An 11558-nucleotide genomic window follows, 5' to 3' on the forward strand; every position below is an offset into this window, starting at 1 on the left:
TTTGTTCTGTAGTTCAGATACTATACAAGCCATGGTTTATAAGGAACAAAAAGTGAGGTACTGGCATGTGTCAAAGAGTGGGACTACACCATAGTACTCCATTTTGGATCTTGGTGTTGGCAGATCAACAGTAATCTTCAAAATGTGTAATAATTACTCCACATATTATTCCAAAGCTGTGACGTGTGAGCACAAGATGTCATATATCTATGCTCAGTCCATGCAGATACCATCATATATGCTTATGTATGATAACAAAAGACAGTCATACTTTGTGTAAGTACTTATTAACATATTTTATGTATGTTATGTAATTCAAACATATAACGGGATTGATGTTTATGTGCAGCAACTGGTGACGCAGTTGAACTGGTATATTAGCTCTTGTGGCTTCAGAAGTATTGTGAAATTTAGTTTGTTTTTTAGTTGTAGCAAGTGATTTAATGATGCAGCGTTCTTGTTTATTAAGAACATGGGTGATAAATTGTTAGGACATAGAATCAAGGTTACATTTTTAATTAATTAAATTTGAGTGATATTTGAATAAAATGTCACTGACATTTGCAAAATATTACAGCCAGTTTGTGAGGAAGGAACAATAAATAGAACACAGGTTTCTCTGTGGGTTAAGTAACTTAAAGATGGAAGTGAAGACAATGTGGATGGTGAAAGATCCATCTACCCAGCAAATTTGGGAATCAATTTAATGTGAGTATATAAGCTGTGAAATTGATTTTGTCCAACGATCTGAATATGAAGAAAGTCTGTGCTAAAATCGTAATGAAGAATCTTAGTGGCAAGCGAAAAAAATTACTTTCTTCAGACATTTCAATAAGATTGTTGGATAAATCCAATCTCTTGGAAGAAATAGTCATTGGTGAGGAGACTTAGATCTTCCAGTACTGTACAGAAACAAAACACCAAAGAAAAAACACAAATGTAAAATTCAGTGGTCAAGACTATGCTGACCCACATTTTTTTTGCATTGGAGGAATTATCCATGACAAATTTGTTCCTCAAAAGCAGTTAAACTTTCTTTTCTGCTTTCAAGATCTCGAATATTTATGGCAGTTCATTTGCCAAAAAGTACTAAATATTTTGCCCAAAATGTTTCTTTTGTTAAGATGATAATGTACCTCCCCAAATGGAACTTACTATAAAACAAATTTTTTACCCAGGAATAAGTACCAGTGTGTCAACATCCACCATGACTGATTTGGTCCCATGTTATGTTCTTGAAATTTATTAATTTGAGAGTCTTATTTTGTGTTAATTGATGACTAAACATCATTGTCAAGTGGTTAACACTCCTGCTTGATACTTGGGAGATCACTGATTAAAATCTCAGGATAACACCTATTCAAAACATTTTTTGATACATTGAATGTTTAATAAACTACAAGAAAAATAAGTTATAATCTTGGTAGTGTTGATTGCTGTGAGTCAGTATGTTGGAATTTGCAAAATGGAACTAATGATTGACATTTATGTCTTTTCCTTGAAAATTTATAGCAATTAAAGTTGTTCTTGGTGTTTAACTATACACTGTGCCATTCTTAACTTCAGCACATTGGACAGCTTCATGCCCTGGCTGTTTTACGTCCATGGAGAGAGCCCTGGTGCCCTTCAGACAGGAGGGTAGGTGATCCCCAGAGCTGGCCTGGAAGCTGTGATGAAAAGAAAACCGCCTTTCTGGGATCAAATTCCAGGCATCTGGGCCAGAGCCAAGTCACTGTACTGACTGAGTTACCCTGGCTCAGTGAAAGTTAATGTGATGAAGTACACATACGAGGGTCGCTCATTAAGTAATGCCCCACATTTTTTTCCTCAGAACATATTTATTCAAGATGGCTCAAATTTAGTGACAATATAAATCAATGTTTCCTTTACACATACTATTTTTCCACATAGTCCCCATCAACTTGTACGGTTTTACGCCAGCGTGGAACAAGTGCATGCATGCCTTGCCGGTACCAGCTCTTGTCCTGTGCACGTAGCCATGTCCTCACTGCTTGAATCACGCTCTCGTCATCTTCAAATCTTGTTCCGCGGATAGCATCTTTAAGTGGCCCAAAGAGATGGAAGTCGGAGGGTGCCAGATCTGGACTGTAGGGTGGATGGGGTAGCACCGTCCAACCCAATTTGGTGATTTCTTCCCGGGTTCTCAGACTTGTGTGAGGGCGTGCATTGTCGTGCAGGAGCAAAATTTCTGCTGGATGCTTGTGAGGCCGAACTCGTCGAAAACGCTTCTTGAGGGTTTTCAGGGTCCTGATGTACGCGTCTGAATTGATGGTCGCACCTCTTGGCATCACATCCACAAGAATGACCCCATCACTGTCCCAAAAGACAGTCATCATGACTTTTCCGGCGGAGGGAGTTGTCTTGAATTTCTTCTTTCTCGGTGATTGAGGATGATGCCACTCCATTGACTGCCTTTTTGTCTCTGGCTCAAAGTGGTGTATCCAGGTTTCGTCACCTGTAATGATCCGGGACAGAAAGACCTCTCCCTCAGCATCAAAACGCTCCAACAATTCAGAAGAAATCGTTTTCCTTTGAATCCTGTGGTCTGCTGTGAGACTTCGTGGAACCCATCTTGCGCACACCTTCGAATATGCGAGAGCCTGGATAATTGCAATCACACTTCCATTGCTGACTGAAAGCTGTTGGGCCAATTGTCGAGTTGTGATGCGCCGATCCTCACGAATAATGGCATCCGCGCGGTTCAACATGTCTGGAGTGGTGGCTGTGGCAGGACGCCCAGAGCGCGGCAGATCACGGAGCTTGGTTTCTTCACTTCCTGAAGCTTTAACTCTCTTAGCCCAGCGACCAACGGTGCTCCTATCGACTGCACAGCTTCCATACACAGCACACAAACGTTTATGAATGTTCACCACCGTTTCTTTTTCAGCAACAAGGAATTCAATTACAGCTCGTTGCTTGTAACGAGAGTCGTTCACAGACGCCATTTTAACAGTTCACTACAGCTCCGCTATCGGTTGGAATCATTTGAAACTCCGTACACGAACGCGGGAAACATCAAATCTCAAGCATGTAAAAGTACACTTTTCTATCTTCATTATTGGCTGAGAAAAAAAATGTGGGGCATTACTTAATGAGCGACCCTCGTATAAGTTAAAAGGTGAATAAGAGTGTAGATGAGTTTAAACTTGCTTCTGAAAGACATCCTGTGCAAGATATATGTCATTGAGATTAAACATTAGATATCAGGAAGATGTAAATTTGAATTATCATGCTACGAGCTTCATATCTACAACAAAGAGGAACATCAGGGACACAGGTGAGTAAAATCACAAAGAATGCACTTTGAAAATGTGTACTTCAAATTGGAATACACTTTTCCACTCTTTTACTTAATGCTGAAGAATACAAAGCCTTTATGATTATTTCAAATAATTTTATGTAAATACATGTTAAGTAGAACATATGTGAGATTTATGAGACACGTGATGTAACCTTGTAGATATATAAAGCTTATTTTTTATGTATGTTTCATGGTCATGCATATTTTTTCAGCTGGGAATATTTGTATTACTGTCAGAAGAAGATCTGTTGCGGAGTCTGACATGTTATAATTGGTGCTTATCACTGCCAGTTTACACATGACATATCACCACATAAAAATACAGACTCCCAAGAAGACATGTCAGTATCATCTGTGCTCACTAGATTTTTGTTCTCATTTACTCAGGTAATTTGGGTCTTACGAGTCTTAATATTCTGTTTGGGGTTAATTCCAGGCACAGTTCATGTTTCTAAACTTTCATGACTGCAGTGTTTGTTTAGGTTTAAAAAAAGGAAACTTTTGCACTTCTTGCAGATACAAAATAAAATATTAAGATCATTAAACAGTGGATGGATTCCAGTCATTCAAACATATGTTTCAAATGCATGTCATTTTACAATACTGGTCACTGGAAGAAAAAATTGTCACACTTCTGGGCTCAGTTTCTTGTTTAAAATAGTCCACCAGAAATAAGTGGCTATTTCACAAAACAAATTAATTTGAACATACTTGAGTAAATGGTGTTGAAACATTAACACATTAAATTAGCAAGTAACTAAATATACACTGACATAAAGACAGTTTTTGCTGCTCAGATCTGTAGTCATCCTTTCTGAATACTGCAATAGAAATGTTTATCAGAATTGTATTCTACATGCTTCTAGTTACACCTCTCTTCATTTTAATCTTTTTAGTGGTTTAGCATCAAGGATTTGAGGTGTTCAGTCTCAGTACCATGTGGAAATACAGTCTCCTGTTTGTGCTATTGCACTTTGTTACCGGTGGGATAGTCAGGAGATGTTCAACAAGCAGTAAGTTCTTAACTGAGATTAGAATTGCATTTGATGGGTATAACATGCATGTAGTATATCATGTAATTTATTTATTAAGAGAAAAAATAAAAATGATGCAGTAGGTCAGATGGATGAAGCATTTACCTGCTATGTAAATGCTCTTTACATTCTGTACATAAGGCATTTGTAATAACATAAAAGAGCTCATAAGAAGAAACAGTTCTTGTTTTTAATTTTGTGGTGCATTATATTACAGGTTTTGCAGATCCAAGTCAGCAGTTACAGGTGTCTATAATTGTTTCCTCCGTTCCCAAAGACAAAGTTGCTCGGCGTCTTATTCTGTCATGGGATAACGCATCTCCAGTGGATGGAGAATGGATTGGTCTTTTTAATGAAGAGCCATCAAGTAGTTCTGTACCACTTTTTGTGGTACAGCCACAGAGTTCTTCAGGCTGGGTGGAAACAAACTCCCATGAAACAGCTTCTCCATCTCATGATTTAGGGTACATCAAGAGGTGTCTTGGTTTCTGGGTGGCATATGTAAGTGCAGACAACAGCACAGTGGTTGCATCATCATGTCTCCAAACTGAGCCCACCTGGATGTCTGACCTGGAGGCTGAACTGTCTCCATTATTGCTGAGACAGATCTTCTTACCAGGAACACATGACACAGGAGCGTATGAAGAATACAATTCATCTTCTGAAAGCAATCTCATTGTCAAGTATACCATTACACAGGTATTTGCTCTCATAAGTTCTCAGTTCTACAACAGGAGATTCAGGTTTTAGCAGTACATTAAATAATTGCTATCAGGTATGTGTGTCGCAGTTCAGCTTTAGAGGCACTCGTAGTGGTAGTACTGTAATCTGTACATACAAAACTGACTTTATGTGTTAAGAGGGATATGGTAACAGTAAAGGGGGAAAAGAGACAAGAAGATGATGTAGAAGGGATACTGGTGCTAAGTAATTTATATTTTTGGTTATATATTTAATTTTCATTACTTGGTTCTGCCCAAATTTTGTTCACACTTCATAATTCTTTGCCCTTTTTGATAGGAATGTTTCGTCTGAGACATATTCCGGGAATTACAAGCCAATATAAAATTAAAATAAAATAATATTTATTCAAGCAAACTGTTTTTCATCAAATTATTATTTTTAATTTCTGTTTTGATTTATTAGAGGAAATTTTATATTTATATTCTCTCTACTCTTAAGACTGAATAAGTATCGCGATAAAGGCAGGTTTCTGTCAGTGTTCATCTTCTGGGTTGTGACTCTGTGTGGTGGAGACAGTACCTAAGTACTAGTCCACATGGCTTTAACTACTCTGAAGACCAACATGAATAGCTTCACTGCCTTGGGAACCTCAAATTGAGGCAGGTTTCTGTTTTAAATATGTTTTTCTGTGTTACAAAAATTATTGTGGTAAAAGTATCACATATATTTTGAGAAAGAATGTGTTGTTATTTTATTAGTATTATAGGAAACTTTGTCACCAGTGGATGGTGGTGACATTTCTTTATGTGAGGAGACTGTTTTGCAGGAGGATGATATACTAAGCCAGTTGATCAACGGTGTGCGATACCTGGACATTCGTGCTGCTTACTATCCAGACACAGATGAAGTATGGTTTGTGAATCATGGTTTAATACGCATCCACCCGCTGCAATCTGTTTTTGATGATGTGCGAACATTTTTGCAGAACACAAATGAGATAGTGATTCTTGATTTTCACGGATTTCCAGTAGGTAAATGATATTGTTTGTGTATTATATTATTCCATATAATTTAACCAAGACATAATAACTGGCTAGCCTTGCTCTGGAGAATCAACTGCATCAAAACTGCAAAGCATACTAATAATGTAAGAAGTTTTTTATTCACTTCCTGGCAATGCAAAAGAAGTGTATTTTCTTCTTATTTTTTGTTGGTTAATTCTTCTAACAAACACCTGATCATACAAAACTTGGCATATCACAAAAGATTTAGATGTCATTAAAATATGAAAATCATTTTAGTACATTGTATTATATATTTAATCAAATGCTCCAAAATAATATCTCACGATGCACTTTGGTATCTGTAATGTGGTTAGAATTGCAACACTGGGACTTTTGTCTGCAGTGAATGAACATCTAGGCCAGTGAGATTTATGAAGTTAACAGAGAATACATTTGGAAAATAATCTTCTCTATCTAAAGTAAAGTTTCAAAATTGGTTCCTCCATTAAAACTTAAAATCCAAATGATTATTATTATACTTCAAGAACAATTTTTTTAACTTGTAAAGTAAAAGAAAGTAGATTATTAAGTTATTATAATTGTATCTCTTACCTTGTCTGCTGCATCCATTGCAGGTTCTATCCCTCACTTGTGGATGGAGGGAGATTGAATACATTTGTAATTAAGAAAATTATGAGCACTTGCCAGATTAGTTCCTTTGCATCATTGCAGTTTACATTTCTAAGTGGCACAGAATCCTCAACTTTCCTTCTAAAGAATTATTACACTCGCAGGGATGTTTTTTCTTTATTTATATATATATATATATATATATATATATATATATATATATATGTAATATTTGAACCAGTCTTAAATTTGTGTGCTGTCTCAATTTTTTTTTTATTTTTTTGTATTAAAATTATGTTTGTTTATTTACTCATTATTTTTTAACAGGTTTTGGTTCAGGACTGGCTGTTCATGAGAAGCTTCTTGAACTCTTGAAGAATGAGTTTGGAGATTTTGCGGCCCCTTCATCACTCACGTGGAATGTGCAACTAGGTGACATCTGGTCGACAAAGAGGCGACTTCTTTTAACATACAATGATGGTGCAATGGTGGAAAGAAGTGAAATTTTGTGGCCTGCTGTCTCTCATCAGTGGGGAGATGTGCAGACACTTGACAATTTATATAAATACCTCTCTGGTGTTATGAACAAGTAAGTTGAAAGATTTGAAACATATTCAGTTGTTTGTGCCCAAGTAATTTGTTTTCTTAGTTCCAAAAATGATTTGCAATCGTGCAGGACGTGAACTACAATCCTGAAGACAGCCAGATGTATTCAGACTTTTATTTTCATTGTTCGTGTTCAAATGAGAGAATTCAAAGGTTTGAAAGCTCAGTTATATGCAAAGTTTTCAGATTGTTGTTTGCTATAATTTCTCTCAGTTCTCCCACTCTCGGTATAACTTCATGGGTTATATTTTCCTGAGTACTTTTGTTTGTATTTATTCAGCTGACCTAGAAAGTCCCTGTTTTAGACAAGAACCCAAATGTTTGTACCCATTATATCCAGAGTTTCTTGTTTTCCCCTTGGCTTGCTATATTTACACCCAGCCTCAAGTGGTTTCCAGCTTTCTGACTAAGATTCTTATTTGCATACCTCATTTTCCCATGCATGCCAACTGTATCATCCTCATTGATTATGATTTTTTATGAAGACTTTAAATTATGAAGTTACTCATCTTTCTCCAGTCTCCCATTAATTCCTGTCTCTTAGAATCAAATTTCACATACAATTGGAAGAAAGAAATTAGTTTTTGTGTATTTTCATGTTAACAGTCCTCCAAATGACAAGGGATGGTCAGCAATGGCAGAGTTAACACCAACAACACTTCAGGTAATCACAGATGAGTTAGGTGGACTGCGTCGCATGTCTGAGATGGTGAACCAAAATGTTACAACCTGGTATCGTGGGATATGGGGTCAAACGGTAAACATTGTGGCTGCCGACTTTTTCCGAGGTACCAGACTGGTGGAAGCAGCTATTGATTGGAATCAAATTCGTGCACAGCAACTTGCATGCAGTATTCAATAGTGACAGATCATTACATGTGAGCACAATGTAAAGTATTCAAAAATTATATGCTCTTCATTGAGCTGAAGGCCTAGATTTCGGTGCAGTCAGACATTTTTAGAAAGAATAAAATTTAAACTTATGAAGATCTGAGACCAGGGGAGAGAGCTGGATTTAAAACCTGTCTTACAGAGATATCTTGTGGTATTCCTCAGTCCTTCCCTGCATATGTCAGGTTAAAACAAATCATGGCTGTTACTACACTTTGCAGTAGCCCAACATACTGTAATCATCATCTTGCACTGTTCTGTATTATATAACGTGCAGTTAATACAGCATTGCGAACATTTGATATAATGAACAACACAAATCATTCAAAATTTCCCAAAGTCGCCAATAGATAGAGTTCCTTACAAAACGAAATGCCAAACGTATAGTGAACATAATTGTAAGATTTAAATAAATAAACTTTTAAAAAATATATTACAATAATTATCAGAAAATTATTATATGATAATTAGTACATTGTTTTGATGCTTCAAAATGGCTGCTAACGTATACGATACGTATCGTAAAAGCTCAGGAATGCAAGATACACAACGAGCAACGTCTTGGAACGGAACTCGTTCGTAAACAGTAAGTTGCTTATGTTGGCGAGGGTATGAACTAATGTAAAGATTAGTGAACTGCCACGCCATGTATTGGCGAGGGTATGAACTAATGTAAAGGTAAGTGCATTGCCGCGCCATCTGTTGGGAAGGCATAAATTAATGAGCCCGCGAAAATTTTCTGACCCGGTTACCTCCTTGGGAATCCTGTAACCCGGATAGAAGGATCGAAAAACTCAAAGCTATGTGACCTGCTTTGCTATCTGTTGGCAAAGACATGAACTAATGTAAAGATAAGTGAACTGCAGCAACATATAGAGGCAACTCTTGCACCGCCACCCCCCTCCCCCCAATGTAATCTCGTCCCCCTCCATTCCTTGCCGTGTCATCTTGCGGTTTACGGGGAGAGGAGGGCAGTTCCGACCCAGCTGGAGGGTGATAACCTGTTGTTATGGTGGTCGAATATGGTAAGTTGAGTTTTGATCGTTCTATATTTGTTTCCGTTTTTTAGTGTGCTTCCAAAATTTTGTTGGGAAGGTCGGAACTGACTAGGGCTTTGCAGCAATTCATAGGTACCTTGGGATTTTAACCTGAGTTGGTTTTGTTCAAGGCCCATCCGATTTCTCAGGTTGTATCAAGTCATTTATCTAGTTGTAGTCTTTTTGTAAGGAAATACTAGTGATTTTTTGAGTTGTATAACCCTATTTATATAGGCGTATGTTTGCCTTGTATAGTTTGATAATACCAGTTTTGTTTTGAATTGTTTAGTGTGTATTACTAGTTGTCATTATTTTGTTATTATATTGTTTGAAAATAAATTTGATTTTGTTTTTGTTCGAATCAAAGAAATCTCCTCCCCTCACTGCGGTTCACTGACCAAGAAAGTCCCCGTTTTCTACAAGAACCCAAATGTTTGTCCCCATTATATCCAGAGTTTCTTGGGTTCCCCTTGGCTCGCTATATATCGAGTCCATCTTCATTTTTTAAATGAGTCACCCAAAAAACTAGAAGCTCCTCATGTAATTTCATTGTTGCTAAAATGGACAATTCATTCATGTATATTGACGTCCTACAGAAGATGGGCGAAGGGTAAGTGCAGGGGGGAGGTTATTATGGTGATCAACTCAGTGGGTCAGTTTAGAATAACATTTCTCCATTGTGAGTCATCACCGCCATACAGAATGTTACTTGACAGTGCATGTGCACTTTGCCATCTTGTGGTATTCCTCAGTCCTTCCCATAAGTATGTCAAATCATGACTATTACTGTGTTATATAACCTGTGCAGTTAATACAGCATTGTTAGCATTGGCTTTCTGTGTTGTAATGCTGTGTGGACTTTCAGGTATATCCAGTGTTTTGGAGAACATACTGCCTTCATCTTCAGCCCTAAAGAATTTCACTGCAGTCACTCACTATGAGAACTTAAAGTCGGATGTAACTGTTTATAAAGTTGGCTATAAATTGTATATCGTAATTAAGGTTGTCGGAACGAAATAATTATTTTGATTGACAGTTGTTTGTATGGGTGCATGATTTCGTTTGATGATCTTGCATAGACACCAGAATCGAAATTGCCGTGGATTTTGGTCATTAGAAACAGCGTAAGAAAATGATTTAGCTGCTGTGCTTTTGGTTATGGGAATGAATATTTCTGTTCATTTCTGTTAACTTCGACCAGATCTTTTTGTTCGTACAGTTGCTCCTCTGAGATTGATACAGTTTTTGTTACGTCTGTGGGTTACGTAAGAAATGCAACAACGTTTTCGTAAGACATTGTGTTAACTGAAAGTGGAGCAGATGATGCTTAATATTGTCGGTACTTGCGTACTGAAAGGCAACTTTTGTTTCTTCCCAACGCCGGAACTTTCACTCGCTGCTACCACTTTCACCGATGACTCAAGAACTTCCGCCTTCTCTGGAACAGGCCTATAACACTTAGTGGAAATTACGCTGAAGTATAGAATGGAATGACGTGTTTAAAAGAAATTTTTTTAAAAGAAATTGCGCTTAACGCGACTGATTCCAATTCGTTTGCGAACCTCTGACTGAGGTTTCAGGTGAATGTTAGAATATATAGCACCTTAAAATAGGACACGGTCGCTTCATAATTCACAGACATCCAATCGTGTACGAATAAAGTAACCTTGATCCGGAAATTACGAATCAGCACTAGTTAACATTGCACGAAAACATGCATACTTATTAACTGTTAATCGTCGCAGTTGGCCTCACTGTGTACTTAAATGTCTAACGGAACCGTAAACATCAGTTATTTTCACAACTAAGCGTTGATATTGTTCTGACAAATATCGGACGCTAATAATATCGATTTCAAAATGTTGCTGATGTTCTGCTGTTCGGAACCCTGATGATTTTGTCTGACTGGCCCTTGATTCGATATCGAATCGATTTGCCTACTATAGACGTTTATGTGAAAATCGTATCGTGCATCACGCCTTTGTAGGTTACTCCATTTTTGTATTTTGTGATTTCCCGTCATTTGTCGCTAGATGGGAGTAGCATTAGCTCTATTCGATTTATAACAACTGGCAGTCTACTACGGCTCAGATATATGAAATTTTAAAAGTGCTAATTGTATTATTGCAATTTATTAAGCGCAAGAAACATCGACCTGACACTAGGACCACGTGAAACACTTGAAGTTGTTGCATCATTTGCTTCCTGACGTTTCTACGGCTAATAGTTGGGTCTGTTATTCTGCTGAACCCAACGGTTAGTATTATTTTGAATGCTAATTTTCTTACGTAAAAAACGTGTTAAAGCAATCTCGGTGCGTAACGGCTAGACTTTTATTTCAAGTCAGCTG

The 11558-nt window shown here is 37.3% G+C and overlaps 1 protein-coding gene across 1 annotated transcript; it reads left to right on the plus strand.

Moving 5' to 3' along the window:
- The first annotated feature begins 3533 nt into the window (after positions 1 to 3533).
- Positions 3534 to 8276, plus strand: LOC110833107 (PI-PLC X domain-containing protein 1). The gene is made up of 6 exons (XM_022070803.2): positions 3534 to 3709; positions 4219 to 4335; positions 4574 to 5055; positions 5867 to 6071; positions 7002 to 7263; positions 7887 to 8276. The coding sequence occupies exons 2-6, from the start codon at positions 4260 to 4262 to the stop codon at positions 8140 to 8142; spliced, it is 1281 nt and encodes a 426-aa protein (XP_021926495.1). The 5' UTR covers positions 3534 to 3709; positions 4219 to 4259; the 3' UTR covers positions 8143 to 8276.
- The last annotated feature ends 3282 nt before the right edge of the window (positions 8277 to 11558 follow it).

The sequence above is a fragment of the Zootermopsis nevadensis genome, unplaced genomic scaffold, assembly GCF_977971745.1.
Source record: "Zootermopsis nevadensis isolate Lab colony 2312 unplaced genomic scaffold, Znev_1.0 Znev_ptg000011l, whole genome shotgun sequence".
Classification (NCBI taxonomy): domain Eukaryota; kingdom Metazoa; phylum Arthropoda; class Insecta; order Blattodea; family Termopsidae; genus Zootermopsis; species Zootermopsis nevadensis.

Coding starts and splice junctions, on each gene's coding strand:
- LOC110833107 (XM_022070803.2), top strand. CDS start 4,260: ATGTGGAAATACAGTCTCCTGTTTGTGCTATTGCACTTTGTTACCGGT. Junction 5,056..5,866: donor TCAAGTATACCATTACACAG/GTATTTGCTCTC, acceptor ACTGTTTTGCAG/GAGGATGATATACTAAGCCA. Junction 6,072..7,001: donor TTTTCACGGATTTCCAGTAG/GTAAATGATATT, acceptor ATTTTTTAACAG/GTTTTGGTTCAGGACTGGCT.